Genomic DNA, 27,868 nt, shown 5'->3' with positions numbered 1-27,868 from the left:
TATTTTGTTTGGAGGAAGTGAGCAAAGTTAAAGGAGAAGCTTAGAAGTTCACTTGGGGATAAAGGAGGGAAGTGGTGTATGAAAACTAACTGAATTGCCCACATGTCAAGGAATGTGTCGAGGGACTGCATATCCATTGTGAAATGACAACGGTCAACTTCAGGGAACCAGAAATCTGTGATTACGCCCTGGCAAATAAATTTCTTGATGATGGGCTTATCCCTGAAATGTCAATTCTCCTGCTCCTTGGATGCTGCCTGACCTGCTGTGCTTTTCCAGCACCACAATCTCGACCCCTTTCAAATAAAAGCCAACAATGCATTTACCTTCCCTATTACCCACTGAATCTGGATTGAACCTTTTTGTGATTCATGGATTCACTCATGGTCCTGCAGTGCTGGGACCTTCTTGCATTCTTTCTCCACTTAAATAATATTCAGCTCCTCTCTTCCTCCTGCCAGAATGTATAATCTCACATATCCCTCATCATATTTACAGTCATGATGTGAAGATGCTGGAGTTGAACTGGGGTGGACAAAGTCAAAAATCAAAAGACACCAGATTATAGATTATAGGGTTATTTGAAATTGCAAGCTTTTGGAGCGTGGCTCCTACACGCCTGAAGAAGGAGTGGAGCTCCAAAAGCTTGCAATTTCAAGTAACCCTAATGGACTATAACCTGCTGTCTTATGATTTTTGATGATTACAGTCATAGAGCCATAGAGTTGTACAGAACAGTCCAACTCATCCATGCTGACTGGATATCCTAAATTAATCTAGGCCCATATGCCTCTAAACCCTTCTTATTCAGATATCCATCCAGGTGCCTTTTAAATGTTGTAATTGTACCAGCCTCCACCACTTCCTCTGGCAGCTCATTCCATACATGTATCACCCTCTGTTTGGAAAGAAAACATCCCTTAGAACCGTCTTGAGTCTTTCCCCTCTCACCTTAAACCTAGGCCCTCTAGTTTTGGACTTACCCACCTTGGGGAAAAAGTGTCTATTCACACTATCCATGCCCCTCATGATTTAACAAGCCTCTATCAGGTTCAGCCTCGACACTCCAGGGAAAATAGCCCTGACCTATTCAGCCTCTCCCGAAAGCTCAAACCCGCCAGCCCTGGCAACATCTGTGTAAATCTTTGCTGAACCCTTTCAAGTTTAACAACATCCTTCCAGTCGTATGAATATGTGTCTTCTGACTAGGGTCATCCCAATTAATATCCTTGTTGACAGAACGATCGATTTTTATCTTGAACAGGTGGATGTATTGGTTTAACCTTCGCAAGATGGAGGTCAATTCGCCCGGCAACAACTTTCCTTTATAATGGGGGCTATGATTTAGACAAAAGATATTTTTCTCGAGAGTAGGGCGTGCGCTGATCACGTGGATTTCCGAGCTTCCTAGTTTCTATTTACAAATAACTCCAAAGCATTGAGTCATTGGCATTACACATAGTCTCTGTCTCTTGTGGGGGAAGTACCTATTTATCGCTACACCTGTACTGCAGCCACTTAAAACTTGCGAAATAAATGCTACTTAAAGAGAAATAACAAAATAAGACGAAGGAAACATCAGTTTAAATAACAAGACTGGATGTTTTCTAAGCATTGTACGCCTATCGGAATGACCAATAATATATCAAACCGATATAGATATGAATACGGCTGTTAGGTGATTTATAAAGGAAATGCAACAACTTAATTGTTTTTGATATCTGATCAGATATCAAATCAACAAAGCCTCCCTAATTTACACACACACATAGAGAAGAATGCCTAACCTCAATCTCCAAGTCGACAATTAGCGACAGCTGAATTTTTTTTAATATAAAGGTGGGATTACAAAGTTGCAAGTTTCGAATCAGATGAGGCTCTTAACCAGGATTGTAATATTGTTTGTGTTTGTGTTGGTGTGTAGTGAGGTGAAGGAGGGTGGGGTCTGTCTATGACTGACTTCACCCCCCCCCCGGGAGGTGCCGGCGGCTCTGTAGCCTATAGTCAGCAGGAGGTGGACGGGTTGCCTGCTCTCGCTGTGTGGGCAGGTCAGGTTTCACACTGAGCAGGTTTCCCCGGGCTGAGCAAAAGCGGTAAGTCACCAGACGACCCAACTTTTCTACAAACACAGACATTGAGAAGAAGATTTGGTTAATGTTTCAATGTTCTTCAGCCTATCACAGTGTTTGATCGTCGTGGTTTTATAGTCCACTTTTAAAAAAAATCGACTTGTTATTACTAATTGTTGACTTGGATTTAAAGTTAGGCATTCTTTTGTGTTTGTGTCTGTGTCTGTAAATTAGAGGGGGTTCGATCATTTGATTCTGATGCTGTATGTCTGGTGTTTGTTAAGGTTTGAGTGGAATTGGAGTTCGGAGAGATAAGAGCGCGATCACAGGATTTAAACCCAACAAAATGTCGGGACGAATGTACGACAGCCCACCTCCTTACCACTCCGGCAGTGAATACAAGTGAGTATCTCCAGTCACAACTCGGCTTTTCTTTGTGAGAATTTCTTTCTGTTCCGTTTAATTTGCAATTCTTAAAATCATCGTCGATTCTACTTTTAAAGGTGGTATAATTCAGACTTTTTTGAATACAATGTTTCAAATGGTTTTCCTTTTCCTCATTTCCTGAAGGTGTTGGGGTAAGGTACGCGAGATCCCACCGATCTCCACTCTAGTTTCCACTTGGCTCAACTTTGTGTGAAGAGGTGTAGACAGTGACCACCATTACCTCTGTTTTTGTCTGTTGTAAGTGTACAGACAGGTTTCTAAATGAATTAATGGAAACCTTGGGTGACTGTGTTCCCAGACCTCCTTCTCAGGCCACAAAGGCTTTAATGTGTTTGAATTAGGTGTGAATTCGATCTGGAATTTTCCTGGTACGTGTTGCTGAGTTACTCACTACCTCAGGGTTTGTAGTCCCATCAATCGAGTAAACCATTGGGAAAGGATAAAGTTTGTTTTTTCACAAGTGAAAAGCAAGGTGGGATGAACTTTAATTCCACCAGCAATTATTAGCAACTCACTAAAACGAATTGCCATAGAAATTTAACTGATAGAGGTTTTTAATTCTTCTCATTATTAGTAACGAACAATAGTAATAAAATAATTCAACAATATTCTATGTAGTACCTATATTGCACAGATAATGTACCTGTAACTAATAATAATCCTATTGACTTGGTAAAAGTACATAGAACTGAGAGATATGGTTAGGGTCTAATGTCAGAGTCTTTTTTTTTTCCCCCTGGATTGGGGATATTGTTTTTGAGGTGACAATTTAAAGGAGATGTGTGAGACAAGATAGTTGTGTGGAACATGCTGCCATAGGGCGGTGGGGTGGTAGAAGCAGAGACTATAGCAATAGTTATGAGGCATTTAGGTGATGCATGATCAGGAAGGGAATAAAGGGAGATGTGCAAGCAGATGTGATTAGTTTTGAATGGCATAGGGCACTGAAGGGTTTGTTCCTGTACTGTGCTGATCCTCTTATAAGAGTTCAGGGGTTCCTGAAGAAGGGCTTATGCCCAAAACATCGATTCTCCTGTTCCTTTGCTGCCTGACCTGCTGCGCTTTTCCAGCAACACATTTTTAAGCTCTGTGAAGGTCCCTCTTCAACCTCGTCTCTCACCTGAGGCTTGGTGACGTTCAGGTTAAACCATCACCAGTGATCTTCTCTCTTCCCACGGTAGGCCTATGGACTGCTCAGGCTATGGCAATTTTCTTTTTCTTTTTCTAGTTTATTTTCTACACAGACATGTTATCACATGCAACTGTACAACCTTCCCACAAACAAAATCACCATAACTCTTAAGTAGTTAAAAACAAAACAAAACCGTGGTGGCCAAAGACTTAGTGGTTAACAGCACCAGGGACCCAAGTCCATTTCCAGCCTTGGGCAGTTGTTTGTGTGGAGTTTGATGTTCTCTCCATGTCTGTGTGGGTTTCCTCCAAATACTCCTGTTTTGTCCTGTAGTCCAAAGATGTGCAGGTTAGGTGGATTGATTGATTATGTTAAATTTCTCAGTCGTGTGAAAACTAGGTTGGTTAACAGTGGTAAATGTGGAGATCGAGTGGGATGCTCTTTGGAGAATTGGTGCGAACTTGAAGGTCAGTTGGCCTCTATCTGTGGTGGAGGAACAGTGGGTGCTCCCTCTGCGAGGATGTTGTGAAACTTGAAAGGGTTCAGAAGAGATTTATAAGGATGTTGGCAGGGTTGGAGGATTTGAGCTATAGGGAGAGGTTGAATAGGCTGGTATTGTTTTCCCTGGAGTATTGGAGGCTGTGGGGTGACTGTACAGAGGTTTATAAAATCATGAGGGGCATTAGACAAGGTCTTTCCTTGGGGTGGGGATGTCCAGAACTAGAGGGTTTAGTATGAAGGGGGGAAATGTTTAAAAGGGACCTAATGGGCTACTTTTTCACGGTACGTGTATGGAATGAGCTGCCAGAGGAAGTGATGGAGGCTGGTACAGTTGCAAAACTTTAAAAGGCATCTGGATGGGTATATGAATAGGAAGGGTTTGGAGGGATATGGGCCAGTTGCTGGCAGGTGGGACTAGATTGGCATGGACAGGTTGGACCAAAGGGTCTGTTTCTGTGCTGTATATCTTATGACTTAAGGATACTCCAGCACAAACATCTCTATGGAAGAGGAGGAGATGCACGATGGCGATTTTTACCCTTACCACATGATGAACAGCAGCTGTGCAGACTTGAACGTTCCATTTTTAAATAATGCACCTCCTGATTCACTAATCCATTGCTAGTTTTTAGAATACTTATAAATGTTGTACTGTGCTGAAATAAACATTTTATAGAATAGCAGTCATTTTGTTGTGAGTATGTACAGATTGCATTGTATTAATTCTTTCTTCCTATTACAATTACAGCCATGGTTCAGTCTATGCACCCAGCAAGGATCTATATGATGGCGAGATACGATCCCAGCCTGCTGGCTCTTATTATCCAGATGAAACACAGCACTTCTACAAATGGACTTCACCTCCAGGAATTATCAAAATTTTAGCAATTATTATCATTGTGATGAGCGTCGGAATCTTTGCATGCGTGGCATCGACCTTACCCTGGGACATGGACTATTATGGAGGAGGGATGGGGGTAGGAAACGGCATGGGATATGGAGGCTATGGAGGATATGGGGGTGTTGGTACAGGCTATGGATCTGGTACAGGCTATGGGTATGGTGCTGGAGTTGGAGCATATGGATATGGAGGTGGCTACACTGACCCGCGTGCTGCCAAAGGCTTCATGATCGCATTAGCTGCTGTCAGTTTTATAGCACTTTTGGTTGTCTTTATTATACTCGTTTCTAGGGCCAGCTTTTCAAAAACAAGGAAGTTCTATTTAATTCTGATGATTTTGTGTGCAGTCGTTGGCTTTATAATGTTTGTGGCTACGATAGTTTACATCATGGGAGTAAATCCAACCGCACAGGCTGCTGGATCAGTGTTCTACAATCAGTTACTGACTCTCTGCAACCAGTTCTACATCCCATCCACCACTGGTGTCTTCACAAATCAATATCTCTATCACTACTGCGTAGTAGAACCACAAGAGGCAAGTATTTTACGTGTCCCTCATATGTGATTAGTAAATGTGCTCAATTAAATTTGTTTTATATATTTAAGCTGCAGTTCACACTAGACATTGGGTGTGCATTGAAATATTTTGGAGTCTAAATATATTAAATTTTTCTTTGTACTTAGTGAAGTAATCTAGGAAGTTGGGATAGGACCCTTCATTTAGAGCACATAGGATAAATAGTTCTTGTACTGAGGCTGTTAGGAACAAAATCAATTTGTGACCTATAGTTCCCTAAATAGGTAAACAAATTGCTGCTGCAGTGCGTGGAGTTTAGTCAGTTGTGATCCAACAGTGTATCTATTGACTTCAAAATAATATTGGCATTAAGTTTTAGCTCTACAAAAATACAAGTCTCAGCATGGTTAATTAGTGAAATAATATAAACTCTGATCTATACTATAAATAATACAAAGCTGACAGAATATGAAAATCGTGCGCATCATTCCTTTTAAACATTCTGGATTAGAAAGGATACTATTCAATGTATAGAAAATGAAGGTCTTTGAAAACAATTCGATTAGCTCTGCCTGATTCGTTTTTAGTGGTTTGGACTGTCACGAGCACCTTCTCATGTTGGATATTAAGCTGAGCAATGAAAAAAAAAGCAATGCATACTATGTAAAATTTTGATTTAAAGGTAAATTCACAGCCAGAAAATTCTATATAAAATAGACAACCATTTATAATTGAACTCTTGCCAATGAATCTGAAAGCTGTTCACTATATTTTAAATCATGCAAGTGCTTAGCATTAATTGGCAGTTCTGATCAGAATTCTCTTCAAAATGATTTAGTAATTTCTCAAACAATATTTACATACAAAATTATGCAGACTATTTTATACTGGTAGTCAAACAACATTTCTGTTGCAACTAATTAAAATGTTTTTTTTCAAAAAAGTGAACTGCATTTCTATAACATTAACCTTCCTAAAATACTGAAGTTGTTAGTACATAGACTTATTTTTCCATTCTCTTTAATAACATTACAACAGTGCTAGTTCACAGGGGAGATGATGGCCTAGTGGTATTATTGCTAGACTACTAATCCACAGACCCTGGGGACCTGGGTTCAAATCCTGCCCTTGCAGATGATGGAATTGAATTCATTAAGTACCTGGAATTCAGAAATAATGACTTCAAAACAGCTTTTTTTCTGGGTCAGAAAACCCATCTCGTTCTTTAGTGTCCTTTTTGGGAAGGAATCTGCTCACCAACATGTGACCCCAGATTTAATGTGACACTTTACTGTCTTCTGGGCAATTAGGGATGGGTAATAAATGCTGACCTGGCCAGTGACACCCAAATCCTGTGAATGAATTAAAAGAAAAAATGATTTTACTGATGCAGGCTTGTTCATTTTTTAACTTCTTTCTGATTTCTTGCCAGGCCCTTGCAATTGTGATGGGATTCCTGATTATAATAGCCTTAGGATTGATCATCTTCTTTGCCTATAAAACACGAAGCAAGATCACGCGATATGGTAAAGGGAACATTCTGTGGGAGAAGGATCGTATGAATTATGAGTCACCACCTAATGTTGAAGAATGGGTAAGTCTCTCTGCATTTGGTGAAATATTCAGTAGATCTGGCAGCATCTCCTGGGAAGAAAGAGTTTTGAGTCCAATTACTCTTCTTTTAGGTTCTCCAAAGATGCTGCCAGACCTATTGAGGTTTTCCAGTACTTTCTATTTTTGTAATTGGGGGAGTGATTGTGTAACGACACACAGATGGGGAGGAGCTGACTGACGTGGTGTATGCCTGGCCCAGCAATTTATTTTTAAGATGGGAGCAAGAAGCCTGAAATCAGTTTTTATTTGAGTGGATGATCATGCTGGATCTGAATGGAGGTGACATTGGTGCTTTGTGTAGCTTTCTGTGGATTCACTTGTAGCAGTAATTTGAAAGTGAATTTGCCAAGAAATGTTGACTTCTATAAAGTCGTCACCATCATGACTCTGACACCCTAGGACCTTCCTATTGTTCAACAGGAATGAAAAATGAAGGAGGGAAGAAAGTCTTCTCTAGGCCATAGCTCATAGCATTGTTGGTCAGATAGGAGCAGGCTAAGAAATGAGCTTGGTAGTAATCAGAGCAAAATTGAATTTCAAATCCATGTTTTAACAGCTGTTGGTATTTATCTTGATAATTCTCCCAATGGGAGAGTTTTGGTGGCATTGACACGGAGTTGTCAAATTCCATGTTTTTAAACCAACATCATGGTGAAATTCCATAACAATCAAAACCCCTGTGTCAATATTATTGTGAGCATTATAAAAATGTGACACACACCTGCAATATTTAATATTCAGCAGAAATGTTTTTTTTTTGTAGAGTTACTTTAATGTTCAGTGATGTACGGTCTAGCAATAATGTCACTAGACTAGTATTCCAAAGGCCTTGGTAATGCTCTGGGGATCTGAGTTCGAATCCCACCTTAGTTGATGGTAGAATGTGCATTCATTAAAAATCTGGAGTTAAGAGTTGAACTGCCATCCTTCCCAGGCCTGGCCTACACATTACTCTAAATGCGCAGCCAGGTGGTTTACTTGTCACAGTCGGGGCTATCAATCATGGTGCACTATTACTAGTTAATTTCAAAGGCTTATCTCCAAGATCTTTAAGACTTTCTGTGGTTGCATTGAATGTTTCTATGGTTACTGTGTTGGTTCATTACCATGCACCAACTTAAAGTGAAATTTGTACCGTATATAAAAATACCATGCCATACTAATCATCTAAAATGAACCATGACTTTGAGTCTGTGTGATAGCTTGACCTTGTTTTCACTATTGAGGTGAGCAGCAAGAGTTTGGAAAATTGCCCAATCACTAAGCCATCTTGGTAAAAGTATCTGGAATGCATAATGTTTTATTCAGCGATGCAATTGAAAATGTTTCCAGTATTACCCACCATTGAAGAGCATTTGAAATAAACACAGAAGATGTTGGGGAAACTCGGCATATCTGACCGCATCTGTGGAGAGACAAAGAGCTAATGTTTAAAGTCTGTCATGACTACTTCAGACTGAGGAAGACCTTCAAGAGCATCTGTCTGATCTGTCAATTTGTGACTCCCATAGTTTAACAAACTCCTATGGATGCTAAATAAGTTCAAAGTTAAAATAGCCTGCTGTTTGGATTTGCTGCCTGTATGAATAATCTCAATTTTTAACTCAATATGTTGCAAACTGGCAGTGTGGGGGGCCGTGGTGGTGACTTCTATATTCATATCTCCAAAATTCTTAAAGGTCCTGATTCACTAGAAATCCTGCTGTCGTTCTCACTGGAGAAATTACAGGAATGGCACAGCTGAACTCTGGAGTTCGTTAGGGAGAAGAAAATGGAACTGACATTTTAGATTTCCTATCCTGTTTAATAAATGCCTGTCAGAATTGTTTGGATGTGAATAACACATAAGGAGAAAGATAAACTACAAAATATGTTAGCCACAATATATGAAATGTTTCCCTTCTATCCATATGTGGGTGTAGTTGATCAGTATAGGTTAGGCAATACTAAAGTTGCCCAGGAAAGGTTGATGGTGATCTACCTTCTTGAATCGCTGCGTTTCATATGGTCTAGGTACATCCACAATACTGTTCGGTAGGGAGTTGCAGAATTTTGATCCAGTGGTAATGAAGAAACAGTGAAACTGATCCAGTAAGAGTAGTGTGTGTTGGGGGGGAACTTCCGAGTGCTGGTAGTCCCATGGGCCTGAGAAATAGGAAATGCTTAATGTGTTGGTATATCCACAGTGCTGTTGGAAGGGACTTCCAGGATTTTGACTTAGCAACTTGAGGGATGCTGAATCCCTTCATTGTCTCCACACTTGATCTTAATTTTTATAAAATGAAGGACTTCAGTGCAAAACACTCTGGAAAGCTCAGAGGGTCAAATCATTGGTTTTTGTTTTGCTAAAACAGTAGAATGAGTGTTGGAGGAAATCTCCAAGTTATAATTGGGTCTGATCGGACCACACAAAATGGAAGAAATACAGATAAGTCATAGACTTTTACACATCGGAGAACTGAATTGAGCGCAGACTGAAACAAAAGCTGACTTTCTCCAGGTATGCCAGTGGAGTAGGAAACCGTTAATGTTTCGATTCTAATAACCCTCCTTCAGAACTTCTTCTCAGATGTTGTCAGATGTGCTGAGTTTCTCCAGCAGCTTCTGCTTAAGATTTGAAATAAAAACATTCAGTGCTTTTATCTGATGCAAGATTGAAACAACAGATTGGCTTTTTTGGCCCTGGAAAATGGTTAAGAAATTACCTTTTTTAAAGAATACATTATTGCATGTTGAAACATGACCAGTTGGGCAAAGGGAATGCAGAATGAATGAATCTATCTAAAAGATAGCAGAATGTCTGCAAGTTCTTTTATGCTGCTGTTCTGTTCCTCGGATGGTGTCTGACCTGCTGCACTTTTTGAGCGGCACACTTTTCAACTCTGAGCTCCAGCATCTGCAGTCCTCCCTTTCCCCTAAAATAGTGGGGACAAAATCATGGGATATAGAATGGTAATTGGACAGAAAAGATTATAATGAGGTCCTTCTGAATATTTTGTGCTGGCAGACAGCAGACTTCATGCCATAAGTAGAAAAATAATGAAGATAAAGGCCCAGAATCTCTGGTTTCTGTTGGAGAGAGAGTGTCCACGCAAAAAGGAACTAAATTTTCATTTGTCATTTTATGCTGTAGCCTCAAATGTCATACAGCACTTTCCTGCTGCCCCCACCCTCTGCCACATAACTGTCAGAGTGAGGGAGGGAGCAAGTCCCTATTGGACAGAAGTCCACTGTCATGGTTTCTGTCCAGAATAGGTCAGGCTTGGCCCACCATCTGTTTATAAGGGAGGAGCAAAGAAACAGGATATTGTTTGATTAAATGAATTTACTTTTTTTTAAAAAAAGTAAATTTTAGAGTCCTAGAGATGTATAGCATGGAAACAGACCCTTTGGTCCAACCCGTTCATGCCGACCAGATATCCCAACCCAATCTAGTCCCATTTGCCAGCACCCGGCCCATGTCCCGCCAAATCCTTCCTATTCATATACCCATCCAAATGCCTCTGAAATGTTGCAATTGTACCAGCCTCCACCACTTCCTCTGGCAGGTCATTGCATACACAACACAGTCTCTGTGAAAAAGTTGCCCTGTAGGTCTCTTTGCCCCTTCATCCTAAACCTATGCCCTCTAGTTCTGGACTCTCCAACCCCAGGGCAAAGACTTTGTCTATTTATTCTATCCATGCCCCTCATAATTTTATAAACCTCCAAGTTCACCCTTCAGCCTCTGATGCTCCAGGAGGAAAGAAAAAGCTTACTTTTTTGGTTTGGAATGAAGGGCTGTTAACTTTGCTTAAGGGTTACATTCCTTGACCAAAATTGCACAAAATGTTTTGCTTCTGGAATTATTGCATGGGAGTACTTGGCACATGTAGTTGTGGGTGCTATTTTCATATATTTAACTAATGTGACAATGTTGAAATACAGACACTTGTTTCTGGATGAAATGAATTTTGTGCAATACTGTCTGAACTGGTTTCAGGGAGCCAGTTTCTGGGTGTGGAAGTTTCGGAAGGTGAATCTGTAACCTGACACCAGTGTTTATTTGTGTGATTGTTCCTTTATGCCCAAAAGGAATGTGTGCATGCTATCCATAGGAAACTAAAGTCCTTGTATAACTTCCCAACATAAAATTTAATTTACCAGTCTTTTTCTTAATATTTGTTTTGGAGGTCTTTTGAAGTCTTTGATAACCACATTACGTTTGGAACAGGATGAAATGAACTATAACTTCTCAGTTAACACCTGCCTCTGCCTGACTGTGTTCACATGCTAAGTGGTACTAAATTACATAAGCAGAACAGGTTCTTCTGACTGTTTTACAGTCCAGAAAACAGTAGTTGTTGACCTAAAATTAATGAGTTAGTTTATTTCAACATGAATTCAACTTTTGGTAAAAGTTGTCATACAATTGAATTACATTTTTCAGACCTTATTTTTTAAAAAAAATCTATGGCATTGCCAATAATGAATTGAATCTCTGATCTCCATACACCGTTCATTACAAAATGAACCCACTTCTTCAAACATTGTTGTTTCTGCTTCAATTTCAGCTCATTTGCTGCTACAACCCCAAACCGTACTTTTGTGAACTGCAGTCTCAACTGTTTCAATCCTCTTAAGGCCAGCATCCCCTGCCGCACCTTCTATAAACTTGAGCTCATCCAAAATTCTGGTTTCTTCCTCCTGATACCAAATCCCTGTTACCCATCACTATCGTGCTTGTTTGCTCACATTCCATTACCTCCAGTTTAAAATTCTCACTGTTACACAATTCTTCCATCGATACAACCACCAACTTCAAGCAATGTAGCCATCTGAGTCACCAGTTCTGGGGAAATCGGCTTCTCCCATTTCATTGCCCCATTCTTGGCTGTTATGCCTTCAGCAATTGAGGCCTTAACCCCTGAGTATCCTTCCTAAATCTTTTTGTGACTTGGCACCTGTAACATTCTCCTTGAAATTGATTTATTTGACCCAGGTTTTGTTGCAGCTCCTAATGTTTCTTCCTTTAGATTTTTTTTTGCATCTGTGCATGCTTCAGGGCTTTTTAACTATACTATAGGTGGTTGAAAGAGTTATTGTTAAATTAGTTACTTGTGAAATATCAGATTTTTTTATTATTATCACTTTCCTACACTGATCTCAATTTCTACATCTTTCAAAAGCTGATTGGGCACAGATGTTTGCAAGTAAAGGGACGACTGGAAAGTGCAAAGCCTTCAGAAATGAGATAACTAGAGTCCAGAGACCGGATTAAGGTGAAAGGCAAGGCTGGTAGGTGTAGGGAATGCTGGATGACTAAAGAAACTGAAGTTTGGGTTAAGAAAAAGAAGAAAGCGTATGACATGTATCTGCAGGAGAGATTGGGTGAATCCTTCGAGTATAAAGGCAGTAGGAGTATACTTAAGAGGCAAATCAGGAGGGCAAAGAAGGGACATGAGATAGCCTTGGCAAATAGGGTTAAGGAGAATCCAAAGGGTTTTTACAAAAAGTAACTGGGGGAGAATAGGGCCCCTCGAAGATCAGCAAGGCAGCCTGTGTTGAGCCACAGGAGATGGGGGAGATACTAAACGAGTATTTTGCGTCAGTGTTTACTGTGGAGAAGGACGTGGGAGGTACAGAATGTGGGGAAATGAATGGTGACCTCTTAATATGGACATTTTACAGAGGAGGTGGTGCTGGATGTCTTGAAACACAAGTGGATAAATCCTCAGCATGTGATCAGGTGTACTTTGTGGGAAGCTAGAAGTGTTTGCTGGGCCTCTGAAATATTTCAATCATTGTCACCGGTGAGGTGCTGGAAGACTGGAGGTTGGCTAATATGGTGCCACTACTGTATTTAAGAAAGATGGTAAGGATCTATATGGACTTCAGTAAGGCGTACGGCAGTGTTCCCCGTGGGAAACTGATTAGCAAGGTTAGATCTCACGGAATACAGGGAGAACTAGCCATTTGGATACAGAACTGGCTCAAAGGTAGAAGACAGGGTGGTGGTGGAAGGTTGTTTTTCAGACTGGGGGCCTGTGACCAGTAGAATGCCACAAGGATCGGTGCTGGGTTCCTTTTTTTTTGGTCATTTATATAAGTGATTTGGATGCGAGCATAAGACGTAGTTAGTAAGTTTGCAGATGACACCAAAATTAGAGGTGTAGTGGACAGCGAAGAGGGTTACCTCCAATTACAACAGGATCTTGATCAGATGGGCCAATGGGCTAAATAGTGGTAGATGGAGTTTAATTTAGACAAATGTGAGATGCTGCATTTTGGAAAAGCAAATCTTCTCAGCTGTTATACACTTAATGGTAAGGTCTTAGGGAGTGTTGCTGAACAAAGAGATCTTGGAGTACAGGTTCATAGTTCCTTGAAAGTAGATAGGATCGTGAAGAAGTGTTTTTGTATGTTTTCCTTTTAGTCAGTGCATTGAGTATAGGAGTTGAGTGTGGTGCTGGAAAAGTACAGCAGGTCAGGCAGCATCCGGGGAGCAGGAGAATCGACATTTCAGACAAAAGCCCTTCATCAGGAATCTACTTTTGTTAGCCATTCCTGATGAAGGGCTTTTGCCCGAAATGTCGATTCTCCTGCTCCCCGGATGCTGCCTGACCTGCTATGCTTTTCCAGCACCACACTCTCTATTCTAATCTCCAGTCCTCACTTTTTTGACTCATTTTGGTACAGGAGTTGGGAGGTCATGCTGTGGCTGCTTTTGGAATATTGTGTGCTATTTTAACCTCTTTCCTATCAGAAGAATGTTGTAAATCTTTTCTGAACCCTATCAAGTTTCACAAGAATGTTGCCAGAGTTGGACAATTTTGAGCTGTAGGGAGAGGCTGAATAGGCTGGGGCTGTTTTCCCCAGAGTGTCAGAGGCTGAGGGGTGATCTTGTAGAGGTTTATAAAATCGTGAGGTGCATGGATAGGGTAGATAGACAGGGTCTTTTCCCGGGGGTGGGGGAGTCCAGAAATAGAGGCCATAGATTCATGGTAAGGGGGAAAAGATCTAAAAGGGACCAAGGGGCAACTTTTCATGTAGAGGGTGGTGTGTGTCTGGAATGAGCTGCCAGAGGAACTGGGTGGAGGCTGGTACAATTGCAGCATTTAAAAGGCATCTGGATGAGTATATGAATTGGAAGGGTTTAGAGCTATATGAGCCAAGTGTTGGCAAATGGGACTAGATTAGGTTAGGATATCTGGGCAGCATGGACGAGTTGGACCAAGGGGGCTGTTTCTGCATTGTACATCTCTTTTGACTATATACTTCAGATTTGAAGACGTATTGACAAAAACGTCTGTGGAATGTCCCAATAAGGAATTTTTCTGTTGCATTCCCATGCTTGTGGAAATCTTGGGTCATCTATTTTACACATTAAATGCAATGTTTTAAAGTACCTGCATTAACTCAACTCATTGAAACATCTGTTCACATTTCTTTCACTTCCCACTTTCAATTTTATTTTCGATCTCAACAAGACTTGTGAATATAGTTGAAATGAAGTTGTAAAAGTATAACAAAATAAGTCAGCTCATGCAGGCCATGTTTCAGCATAAAACTCATTTGGTATTTTTGCATCAAACGGACATATATGTTGAATTGATAATTCAGACAACTTTTTTTTTCCTTGATGGCGTAATCCTAACTCCATCATTATTCCTGAAAAATGTGTTGCTGGAAAAGCGCAGCAGGTTAGGCAGCATCCAAGGAGCAGGCGAATCGACGTTTCGGGCATGAGCCCTTCTTCAGGAATGAGGACAGTGTGTCCAGCAGGCTAAGATAAAAGGTGGGGGGTGGGGGAGGGGAGGGGCATTGGAAATGCAATAGGTGGACCTTGACCTATCGCATTTCCAACGCCCCTCCCCCAAGTCCCTCCTCCCTACCTTTTATCTTAGCCTGCTGGACACACTTTCCTCATTCCTGAAGAAGGGCTAGTGCCTGAAACGTCGATTCTCCTGTTCCTTGGATGCTGCCTGACCTGCTGTGCTTTTCCAGCAACACATTTTCAGCTCTGATCTCCAGCATCTGCAGTCCTCACTTTCTTCTCCATCATTATTCCTCCCAGTCTACTCCATTTGAATCTTGTTACAGTATTCTGGTTTCTGCACACTTCCCTCTCTGTCTGTTATAAATACCGCAATACTATCTTCTGTGAGTGCAATGTAATATTTTGTAATATTCTTTCTTATTTCACTATGGTATTTAATGTAGTCAATCATGCTATTGTGTTGCCTTTTCTCCTCTGGCTTATGTTGATAGGACACATGCAAGGACAGTCCTACAATCTGTGCTTTTCTAGTACATGTGACACACTTTGGCTACAAAGTTCCACCTTCTCTTTGTTTACTGATTTTTGCATATTGCCCTTGAGCAACTTTATCTGAACGTATGGAGTAAGTCTGTCTGAAGATGATGCACCAGATGAATCACCTCCCTGCAGGGCACATTTACCTCTGTTATCAACCTTTCTGTCCAGTTGAAGGTGAGGCAGAATGTATTCTGATCAAACACTGAGCAGAATAAAACTTTGTTAATTTTTTGTCAAGAATCCCCATTTATCATGTCACTAATTCCAACTTGCTCCTTCAGATAGCAAATGGTCCTGTTTAAAATAAGTCTGTCTTGAGATAATGATATCATTGGCAAGATCAGCATTTATTACCCATCTCTGATTGCCCTTGAGAAGGTGGTGATGAGCTGCTACCTTGAACCACTACAGTTCTTGTGCTATCGGTAGACCCGCAATGCTGGTACAGAGGGAGATGCAGGATTTTGCGGCAGTGACCGTGAGGAACGTTGATATGTTTTCCAGTCAGGGTGGGGAATGGCTTGGAGGGGAACTTGCAGATCGTGGTGTTCCCATGTATCTGCTTCCCTTGTCCTTCTAAATAGAAGTGGTCATTCATTTGGCAAGGTACTGTCTAAGGATCTTTGAATTTCTGCAGTGCATCTTGTAGATGGCAGTCATTACTGCGCATTGGTGATGGAGGGAGTGAATGTTTGTGGATGTGGTACCGATCAAGTGGGTTGCTTTGTCTTGAATCATGTCAAGTGTTTTGAGCATTGTTGGAGCTGCACTCATCTGGGCAAGTGGTGAGTTTCCATCACACTCCTGACTTCAGCCTTGTAGATGGAGGACCAGGTTTGGGGAGTGAGGAGATACTAGCTGCAGGACTCCTTGTCTCTGATCTGCTCTTCTAGACACAGTATTTCTGTGGCCGGTCCACTGCAGTTTTTGGTTGATGGTAACTCCCAGAATGTTGATTTGGGGATTCTGTGATGTAATACCATTGAATGTCAAGGATTTGGGTTGGACCGAAGGGTCTGTTTGCATGCTGTACATCTCTGACTCTCTGATGCTCAGATTGTCTCATGCTAGAGATGGTCATTGGTCACTCTTGCTAAGACAGAAATCTGTAGTTTGTACTTAGCTCAAAAATCTTTGCCCTTCTATTCATTCCTGTAATTCTTCCCTTCTGTGTATGACCTCGTCTTCAATTTTCACTTCATTTTATTCATTTATTAATGATGGTATTTTGGTCAAAGACAAAATACCATTTCCAATTAACTTGGTTTTGAAATCATAAATACTTTAAAACAGTAATTATTACAAACCTGATTGGGAAATTTGCAGAACTTGTTAACTAATTCAGACACCAGGTATTAGTCTGAGATGTGGCGCTCTGAAAGCACAGTAGGTCAGACAGTGTCCAAGGAGCAGGAAAGTCAATGATTCAGGTTGAAACTTTGTCAAGACCTTGACTTTCCTTCTTGGTTATTTTCTGACCTGCTTTGCTTTCCCAGCTCCACAGCTATTGACTCTGACTTCCAGTATCTGCAGTCTTCACTGTCTGACATTCGTGCGTGAGTTGGAAATGAACCTCTTTTGCTGATTTTTTTTTAAGCAAATTAAAAGGCAGAATTAACTTGCCAGCTTCTCCTATTCGACGTTCTGGTGTGAGAGAGAAGTACTTGGGAGGAAAAGAAATATAATTATCAATCGATGTAAAGTTTTATTTTAATATCCAGTTTCCAGTGTGTCTCCAGCATGTGACAGTGCACACTATATGACAGTACATATAGAAGACAGACTTCAAGTATTTGTTTGAATAGACCATTTTAAATTGCTATTTGTTCATGGCAACTTGGTGATTGTTTCTTCCCAACAAAGAAGGGCAGGAATTTCCTGCTGATTGAAGCCATTTTAAATTCTCAGCCAACTGCAGTTTTTAAAACCGATCTGAAATGGCTGCTGATGGCATTTCAAACACTTGGAAGGAAAACTAGAGGAACTGGTTTTGTAGGCTATAGCTGGACACAATACTAAGGTTTGAAACCAGCATGTTGAAAGGAAATTTGGAATTGCTAGTGACCCCCATCTGTGCCTGTTTAAGAAATTGCTCTGTGCTACTTTATTTCTACTCAATTGTATTTGCAAGGAGCTGTAATGTTGCTAAATATGAATTTTATTACATTTTTTTGCTTAAATACAATAAAATGCATGGTATGCAGCAGTTCAGGAAGTATCTGTGAACACGGAGGTAGAGTTAATGTTTCAGGCTTCAAAAGCAACCTCCAGATCATTGGAGGCTGGACATGAACCCATGAAGTCCTGACTCCCTGGCTACAAAGTAATTGCCTTGGAAATTGATACTTCTGATGAGCAATTACCCCTCTATAACTTGTTTCCATCTCCTGGCTTTGAGGAAGATTTTCAAAGGGTTCTGACTGATTTACCTTGGGTAGCTAAGAAAAGATAGAGGGATGAAAAGCTCCTCTTAATCCTGACAAAGTTTTAAGTCACCCGTCACCCGTGTCTCCATAATGATCGCGACATACAGGACATCCCACTTAGAAGTTTCACCATAAAGATCACTGGCAGGAAAAGTATGTGATGGGATTGCCATGGGTGGATTTGTCCTGATTGTAATCAAAATATGAGAGATTATTCAGTCTGTAGAGTGGTTTATGCCATTTTAAATGTTTTTTTATAGCCTTGTTGAATCAATTACATCTTAGAGCTATTGGAAATCCCCATATGAGGGGAATGTAAAACTGCATTTGCAATGGCTAATGTAACACCTCTGTTGACAAGGGGAGAGAGGCTGAGACAGGAAATTACAAGCCATTAAGCCTGACCTTGGTCATTGGTAAAATTTTTAGATTTCAGATTTCATTCCTAAGGATTAGATTGTGGAGCAGTTGGAAAAGCATGGTTAAATAGGGGCTGAGTCAGCATGGCTTCATAAAGGGGAGGTCATGCCTGACAAATCTGTTAGAATTCTTCAAGGTGTTAATGAGCAAGTTAGACATCTCTAGGAAAAATAGGGTTGTTATGGTAGGGGATTTTAACTTTCCAAACATAGACTGGGACTGCCATAGTGTTAAGTGTGTACAAGAAAAGTTTCTGATTCAGTTTGTGGATGAATCAGAGAAGGGACAAAACTTGACCTACTCTTGGGAAATTAAAACCGGGCAGGTGACTGAGGTGCCAGTGACCACAATTCTATTAGATTTAAAACAGTGATGTAAACGGGTAAACCAGATCTAACAATTCAAGTTCTAAGTTGGAGGAAGGTTAATTTTGACAGTATTGGGCTAGAACGTTCAAAAACTGATTGAGGGCAAATGTTCGCAGGTGAAGGGATGGCTGGAAAATGGGAAGCCTTCAGAAGTGAGATAATGAGTCCAGAGACAGCATACTCCTGTTAGGGTGAAAGGAAAGGCTGGTAGGTGTAGGGAATGCTGGATGACTAAAGAAATTGAGGGTTTGGTTAAGAAAAAGAAGGAAGCATATGTCAGGTATAGACAAGATAGATCGAGTGAATCCTTAGAAGAGTATAAAGGCAGTAGGAGTATGCTTAAGAGGGAAATCAGGAATGGCACATAGGGTTAAAGAAATCCAATGTGTTTTTACAAATACATTAAGGACAAAAGGGTCACAAGGGAGAGAACAGGGCCCATCAAAGATCAGCAAGGTAGTCTTTGTGTGGAGCGGCAGGAGATGGGGAGATATTTAAATGAGTATTTTGCATCAGTGTTTATTGTGGAGAAGGACATGGAAGATATAGACTGTCGGGAAATAGATGGTGATACCTTGAAAAGTGTCCATATTATAGAGTAGGAAGTGCTGGATGCCTTGAAACACAAGTGGATATATCCCCAGGACGTGATCAGGTGTACTTAGCTGAGGGGTATGAAAGCATAATACCATCACGATAGATGAGGTGAATGTGTTGTGAAGAAGACTAGGGATTTGTAGATGAATATAGATTGAGTAACTGGACAAGATTTTGGCAGATGGAGCATAATGTAGTAAAATGTAAAGTTGTTCAACTTGGCAGAAAGAATGAAAATGTAAAACATTACTTAAATGGATAACCACTGCAGAATTGCAAGATAGAGGAAATAAGCAGTTCTGTTGCAAGAGTCACAGAACATTAGTTTTTGGATACAGTCATAATTGAGCACATATGTCAGTAATATTCTTTATAATGGAAGGGCTTGAATACAAAAATAAGGAGGTTATGCTTCAGTTATAAGGGGCATTGAGACCACATCTTGAAATACTGTGTCTAAGTTTGGTCTCCTTATTTAAGCAAGGATGTAAATGCTTCAGAAGTGTTTCAGTAGAGGCTTACCAAATTGACATCTGGAACAACTGGGTTGTTTTATATGGATAGGTTGGACAGGCTAGGCTTGTTTCCACTGGTGTTTAGAAGAGCAAAGGGAAACTCCAAGTGCATAAATGAAATTCTGCATGACCTTGCCAAGTTGAATATGTGAAAGAGTATTTCTTCTAGTGGATCAATCCAGTGCTCTGGAGCAGTATTTAACATCAGGGCAGAGATGAGAATTTTGTATTCTAACGATTGGTTAACTTTGAAGCTCTCTGGCTTAGAAAACAATGGAAGCAGGATCACTAAATATTTTAAAACACTTTTTTGTTCAGCAAGGGTAGGGAATTTGAAATAGATGAGCTGTGATTTTGTTAAATGGTTTAGTGGGTTTGAACAGCAAAATGGCTGACTTTTGCCCCTATTTGATGTGTTTGTATTTTCGGCTGTATTATTCTGTCACCAGTCTAAAATGAATTTATTCCTGGTGTCCTTTTCTAATATTTAGCTCTCCATCTACATTCCAAGAGAAGATTGTATGTTCATTATTAGCATTTTGGGGCACTTGCAGTGTGTGAATTGGCTGCAGTGTTTCCAGTATTACAATAGTAACTACACTTGAGATGCTTTCTTGCCTGTAAAGTATTTAATGTATGTAATGTCCTTGAGTGAAAGATCTTTTTTTGTCCTCACCTGGTCTACTTTGAACAGGGTTGGAGTCGCATTTAAAGTCTTAACTGCCTTCTGAAATGGCCTATCAAATCAAAGGGTAATTAGGAATGGTCAATAGCTTTTGGTTTTGGCAGTGATGCCCACCAATACTCCTGTCCAGTTTTATTTCTTGACCACTGACCTCCAGGACAATGCACGTGAAACTAGAAGTCACCATCTTGGCACACCAATCATGCTGGTGTGTAGAACCTCAGAGCAACTATGCTCTTTGAGGATACACACTGCTCATATCCTATGAAAGAATGAAAACAAATAACTTCTCATTTTCATAGACTGGGTTTTCATTCTCCTAAGTTTATCTAATATAGAGAGAATCCCTCCATCCCAGAAATTAGTTTGGTAGACATTTGTTGCATTTCCTCTATGGCCATTGTACCTTTTTTGTTGTTAAGTACACCAAGCTTACCAGTCCTGAAAAAGAAGAGGCCTGTAATTTATAAAATGTAAGTGCTCGAGATTACAAACACACATGGGTATAATGTATGAGTTTCTTATTATGCTTGTATACTGTTGAAACATTAATTATGGATGAATCCTGAAAGAAAATGACTTAAAAATTAAATCACAAAGCACCGTAAGCTTTTGAAAGGAAGAATTTAAAATGCAATTGACATTCCCTTTGCTACTTCTCTCCATTTATGTTTGTGTATCCAGTCCCTTCTACCAACCAGAAAAGAATGGTTACGTTACATGGCATTACTCCAAGCAATTGAACTTGCAGTTCACGTTACTGAAATTCTAATCTCCTGACAGGATGGTATGGAAAAGAGCTTGGTGTCACCTAACCATGAGTGTTCAATTATTTCTCCTCATTTTTTTTTTTTCAACCCATATCTAAGGAAGGATGTGCTGATCTTGGATGGGGTCCAGGCGTGGTTTAGAATGATGCTGGGGATGAAGAGTTTGTCATATGAGGAAGGGTTGAGAACGCCTCTGGGTCTGTACATGATGGAGTTCAGAAGGATGATGGACGAGGGGGTAGTCTGACTGAAACTTACAGGTTACTGAACAGCCTGGATCCAGTGAATGTGGAGAAGATGTTTCCACTAGTAGGAGAGATTAAGAGTTGGTGACCTAGTCTCAGAGTGAAGTCCGAACACTTCAGAACTGACATGAGGAGGAATTTCTTCAGGCAGAGAGTGGTGACTCTGTGCAACTTGTTGCAGAAGGCTGTTGTAGCCAAGTCATTCAGTCTCTTTAAATAGGTTCTTGATTAATAAGGATATTAGGTGTTATGGGGAAGGACAGAAGAATGGAGTTGAGAAACATTTCAGCCATGATTGAATGTCAGAGCAGACTTGATAGACCAAATGACCTCCATTCTGCACACACCTCTTCAAGTCTAACCTCTGGAAGGCCAACTTGATTATACAGGATACCAATGTGAGTGTATTCTTGTGAAAGAGATAATTCCCAACTCTGGTTTTAAATCAGGATTGTAGAAAGTTCTGAAGCCCATTGATTGATTGATTTGTTTCGGTTGTGTATGCATGTACACACTTGTGCATTTAAATTTTTAAAAATTATTGAAAACACTTTTCTTTACAAAATATTAAAATTACGAAAATTTAACAATAACTATATTAAACAATAAACCAACTACTGTACAAAAGAACTCTTATCTACACATATTACATATCAAGAAATAAATAATGCCGCTCAGCATACAAGACCTCAACACTCCACCTTTGAGAGCATCAATTATTAAAGCCACGTTTGCTCGAAATCTTTCATCTCCGGACATTAAATCAAACCACCCTGGCTGGACAAAAGCCCTAATTAAAATGGCAGACAGACCTGCTTCCAAATAATTCAAAAAGGGCTGCTATGTCTTAAAAGAAATTCTGTTTCCTGGTGCACCATATTTGTAACAAAGTACAAAGGAATGTGTTTAACTTCTGCCACCCTGACAGGGGTTTTTCTGACACCCAGCACATCAGAATGTTCTTCCTTGCACAAAAATTGAGGATGCTAAAAAGTTTTCTCCCACATCCATTTAAGGAAGATAATTTTGGCAAACCCAGGAGAAGGGAAACCAGGTTGACCTTGACTTTGGTCCCCAAGACCCTCTATTACTCCTGCCACAGCGCTGCAATATATACGGAGCCCGTGGCAAGACCACATTCCGTGAATGAGGGTATCTATTTATTTTACATTTGGGGCACATTTAAGGCACACCCTACTTAAATCTTGCAAGACAATCTGGGGCCAGATGAGCTCTATCAAGAATCTTTAACTGCATAGCATATTGAAATTTTCCTGACACACACTCAAATGTCCACCCAAGTTTCCGGAGTGATCTCCATCCTTGACACACACTCCCAGACCTCCTGTAATCACTCAATGTCACCCGAGGAACCTCCCTGCAACAAATGATAGAGAGTACTCACTGAAAGAGTGCACTTTGCCTGAAGCTTAGTCTCTTTTTGGATAAAATCTCTGATTTGAAAAGAATAGAAGAGGTCCCAGCTCGATAATCCATACTTAAGTTTTTTGATCAAATGACATTAATGTTTCATCTTCAAACAGGTCACCCAAACGATAGACTCCCCAATCCACCCAGGACTTAAATCTGGGATTCATTGTCCCTGGCCAGAAACCAGGCATAACGACTTTGGCAGTATGGAAAGATATTTTAGACATATTACCTTCCATCTGTCTCATTGCCCTCCCATGCTTTTACAGTGTTAATAACTATTGGATTGCAGCAATGGTCTGCAACTATCTTCATTTTGTCCAGAAACAACAGGTTAATAAGAGGGCAGTTTGTCTGGGAGACCTCAATGTCCAACCATATCGAAGCAGAGTCCTCACAGGCCCAATCACACTCAAAAGGTAAAAGGGAGCTCAATTGATATCTTCTGACATCTGGGAGATCCACTCCTCCTAACCCTGAGACATTTGCAATTTTGTAAGCTTGATAAGAGGCTGCTTATGGCACCAAATAGAAGAACTAAACCAACCATTTAATTTCTGAAATGTTTGTCCAGGAAAAAGCAAGGGAAGCATCCGTAGAGGATATAATAAATGAGGAAGAATATTCATTTTAATAGAGCAACTCCACTGAGCCATGATATTGGAAGCCCCCCCCCCCGCCCCCATCTTTGAAGGTCTTGTTTAATCTTGTCAAACAGATGAACAAAATTAGGTTTGAATAACTTACCAAAAGTAGAGGTAGCAGAGAGGCCCAAATAAAGAAAGCCTCTCTGTGCCTACTTAAAGGGGAACCCACCTTTAACGTCCGATATTGCCCTAAAACTCCTATAGGCATAGCCTCTGATTTTGAAAAATTGGATCTTGTAACCTGAGAAAAAGCCAAATAAATTAATACATTGTATCAACTGGGACACCGAAACTGCCGGGCTCCAAAGAAAAATGAGAACATCATCCGCATATAATGTGATCTTATGCACGTTTGACCCTACCTTTGGGGCAGCTATATTACGATCCCAATGAATGGCCTCTGCCAGTGGCTTAATCGCCAAATTGAAGAGCCAAGGTGAGAGGGGACAGCCTTGCCAACTGCCCCTACCAATGTTAAAATTATCAGACCTTATACCATTAGTGAGAACTGCTGCCACAGGATCAGTGTAAAAGACCCTTACCCATCTAGTAAACACTTCACCCAGGCCAAACTGCTCCAGGATATAAAAAAAGATACAGCCATAGTTCACTGAGCAGCAGTGATTCCCTCACTACTTCATGCTCCGATTAATGGGCACCTCCAAGCAGTTCAATTGCAACAACCTCTCCCAAAACAACTTGCACAGCATGGCGATATTAATCATTCAAAACCAGCTCTGCTAGCCAAGACATGTAAATTGGATATCTGAAACTCGACTCCCAAAGCAACGTTTTTGCTGTGAACGTGGTTATGGCACAGTCTCCTCGGAAGACCGCAAAATGCTTTCTGGGATCCTCAAAGCATCTCTTCTAAAAAGCTAGAGCGTACCCACTGAACCGTGGGAGACTACCTTGTAACGAACCAAAATAGAAAAGGCTCATCCATAAAAGGTATCAAATAGGTTGAGAGACTTTGTTGGGAATGTGCAGGAGGGGACACTTTGAGACCTTGGAAGGGGTACATCTACTTCTGAACAACCCATCTGCCAAAGTGGACATTATCAGACCACATCCTGTTTTCTCCATTGGGCTCATTGTTTTGGCCCATTCAGTGAACCATCTTCTGGTGTAAGAAGATGATGTATGTGTGCACATTTGTACAGGGGGTACCTGATTTTTTTTTTAACCTTGTACTTACAAACATGTTCCCATTCAGAGGTATAATTTTAAAAATCCCAACATATGAATGTTTCCTGTACTATTTTATATTGTTCTGACTTGCATAAAAAGCAACTTGTGAATGGTCTCAAGTATGAAACCCATTTGCAACTCGGAGACTGCCTATATAAAGATCTGTTAAATTATCCCAGTTCTTCATTTCAGTGGAGCACAATTTAGTAAATGTAGAGAATAAAGATGATGACCTGCATTCTAGGGGCAAACAAGATGTTTCTACTATTTTAAAAGAAAGCCTATTTAACTTGTGGTCCACTGAATAATATTATGGTTGGAATATGGATAAAAATATTCTGCTTATTTCTCAAATCTGGGCAGTCAGTCATGGCAGGCTACTATAGGTGGTGGGAAGTAAGTGGTGATTATTTGTCCAGCGATCCAGTAGTGGTGCCAAGTGATCGAAAATAAGTTGTGATCAAGGAAATACTAAATATAAAAGAACTTAAATGTTGTATAAATGTCAAAATAGACACATTTTAATTTGATATTTACTTTCCTTTCCATTCAAGGTGAACAATGTGTCTGGGGTTCCTGAAGAATTAGTAGAAGAAGGATACCCTTATAAACCTAATGGTTCACTGAATGGTGCAAACTATGAGCCCAATGGAGATACAAGGGCCTGGTCTGATAATGTCCGACCAGCACAGTAAGTACAGAATGCTTCAGTTTCCTTGGTTAATATTACAGTGCAGTGCCTGTAATTTTAGTCCATTCTTCTTAAATTACAAGCAAGCCAGTAAAAATATAATGTAAGAGCTCAAAGAATAAACAAGATGATCTCATCCACGTCTCTCTTGAGTCCTGGTATTGCTAAATTATACATGTGTGTGATATATATATACACGCATACAAAATCAAAACAGAAGTATTGGAAAACCTCAGCAGGTCTGGCAGCAGCTGTGAAGAAATAAACATCATTCACATTTAGAGTTTGGTGAATCTAATCTGGAACAAGTTTTACACCGAGATCATTTTGTCATCAATCTCCGTGGATCCCAAATACAATAGCATGTTGAATGCTGCAAACCAATCTGCTCAAAGAGGAGAATGCTGGTTGGCGTAAATTTTGACTGGTCTGTGTTATATCTTTTCCTGCAGTGTCCCTGAAGTTTCAGTTCCGCTCATGCATGAGCAGCCAGGTCGACATTCATCCAGCAGAGAGTCTGATGAAAGTAAACCATCACAAAGGAGGCCACCTAGGAAGAGGAGGCCAGGAAGAGCAAAAAGACCAGAGAATGAGGACTGTGATACAGACTACACAACTGGAGCAGAATCCTGTGATGAACTGGATGAAGATGATTTGGAAAGGTTTTTAAAATGTTTTTGATGCCATTTTGCCAATGTAAGAATTTATCTTAATTTCCGTGAAACAGCTGTATTAATTAATATTGAACTTCTTTTGCAGTCAATACCCACCTATCACTTCAGACCAACAGAGACAAGATTACAAGAGGGAGTTTGACAATGATCATCAGCAATACAAACGCTTACAGGCTGAAATTGATGACGTTAACAAACAGTTTTCCCAGTTGGACAAGGAGATTGATGAAACTGAGGATGACGAACAGTACCAGGTATGTTTTGAATCTATGATGGGGCATTGAAAAAAATCCATAGGTACTTGAGATATTCTCTTTTTTTTTAATAATAGTGTGGTACAGCTAAATTTAAAGGAAGTTAATGTGTCCATACCCTCAGAATACACTCCATTTCCTGACCGAGACCAGCATGTAACATGTTCAATACTAATGCACTTTTTGAGCTGTTGCTGAGATGATTTGTGCTTTGACCTTGTGCCTCAGTCTTTATACTCTCGAGTAAGTCTGCTGTTGTACTGTACAAGAAGAGAGTAGTAATTTTCTTGTCAATTCCTGTTGTTCTTGAGAACAAGTTTTTTTGCTTTATACCATGATCAGCAAATACTATGAGGTAACTTTTAAGTGGAGTCTTCAGAAAGGCTCGTTGGGCTCAATTTATAGAAGCATCAAATTAAGGCACACCTCGCAACATACACAAAACTTTTTAATAAAAAAAAGTCCAAGTGCTGTTTGTGTGGTTTGTCTTGAGTTTTCCAAACTTGGCACTAAGTTTAGGGCAGCACGGTGTCTCAGTGGTTAGCACTGCTGCCTCACAGCACCAGGGATCCGGGTTCAATTCTTGCCTCAAGCAACTGTTGTGTGGAGTTTGCACATTCTCCCTTTTTCTGCGTGGGTTTCCTCCAGGTACTCTGGTTTCCTCCCACAGTCCAAAGATGTGCAGGTCAGGTGAATTGGTCATGCTAAATTGCCCATAGTGTTAGTCAGGGGCAAATATAGGGTAGGGGAATAGGTTTGGGTGGGTTACTCTTTGGAGGGTTGATGTGAACTTTTGGGTCAAATGGCCTGTTTCCATACTGTGGGAAATCTAATTTAAATGTTGGTGGTATTTTTAACTAAATATTTAATTATTTAGGTCCTTGTAAGAGGGAAACTTAGTGGTATATACATAATGTGAACAAAAACTGACAGAAATAGTTAATTCCAGAGAGCGGCAGAGATCTATCTATTTACTACATCTGTGTTTCATCACAAAGTATTGACAGAAGGGCTTGTATGTAAATGGAAGTTGTCTAAAGATGCAAATTTATTGGGATACGTGAACATTGAATGCTCAAGTAGCCATTCTTCTTCCATGCCGTTCAGAGAGGGGCATTATCACAACCAAATTCAATCACATCCATCCCTGATTTCTGTCAGGAAATGGAGTGTATTCTGAGAGTATGGACATATTAATTTCCTTTTAACTTGTTATAGTACTGTCTTTGCTACATAAACCATTGGGGGATCCAGAGAATTCTTATAAATGTTCAATTTTGTGAAACATGAACTTGAGCAAGAGTTTCACGTGGAAATCATGAGTGGAAGCTCACATTTTACACTCCATGGCATAGCACAATAATGTAAGTATCCCCCTCCTGTCCACCATCTAAGGCATAAGCCAGGAGTGTGATGGAATACTCCCCATTTGCCTGGATGAGTGCAGCTTCAACAACATTGAAGAAGTTTGACA

At 40.3% G+C, this 27,868-nt stretch overlaps 1 protein-coding gene across 3 annotated transcripts in view; it reads left to right on the top strand.

The window, feature by feature from the left end:
• The window catches only part of oclnb (occludin b), a 44,342-nt gene that overhangs the window by 12,395 nt on the left and 4,079 nt on the right, over positions 1–27,868 (top strand). The window contains exons 1-7 of one of the 3 annotated variants that reach the window (XM_072582110.1): positions 1,967–2,093; positions 2,354–2,471; positions 4,898–5,585; positions 7,000–7,161; positions 25,330–25,466; positions 25,919–26,128; positions 26,226–26,394. In XM_072582110.1, coding sequence (XP_072438211.1) covers positions 2,416–2,471; positions 4,898–5,585; positions 7,000–7,161; positions 25,330–25,466; positions 25,919–26,128; positions 26,226–26,394 — 1,422 coding nt within the window. In that variant the 5' untranslated portion in view covers positions 1,967–2,093; positions 2,354–2,415. The other 2 variants (XM_072582117.1, XM_072582100.1) reach the window with 2 other exon arrangements.

The sequence above is a fragment of the Chiloscyllium punctatum genome, chromosome 2 (genome assembly GCF_047496795.1).
Source record: "Chiloscyllium punctatum isolate Juve2018m chromosome 2, sChiPun1.3, whole genome shotgun sequence".
NCBI classification, from domain to species: Eukaryota; Metazoa; Chordata; class Chondrichthyes; order Orectolobiformes; family Hemiscylliidae; genus Chiloscyllium; species Chiloscyllium punctatum.
This window is presented reverse-complemented; position numbering and strand designations above follow the sequence as displayed.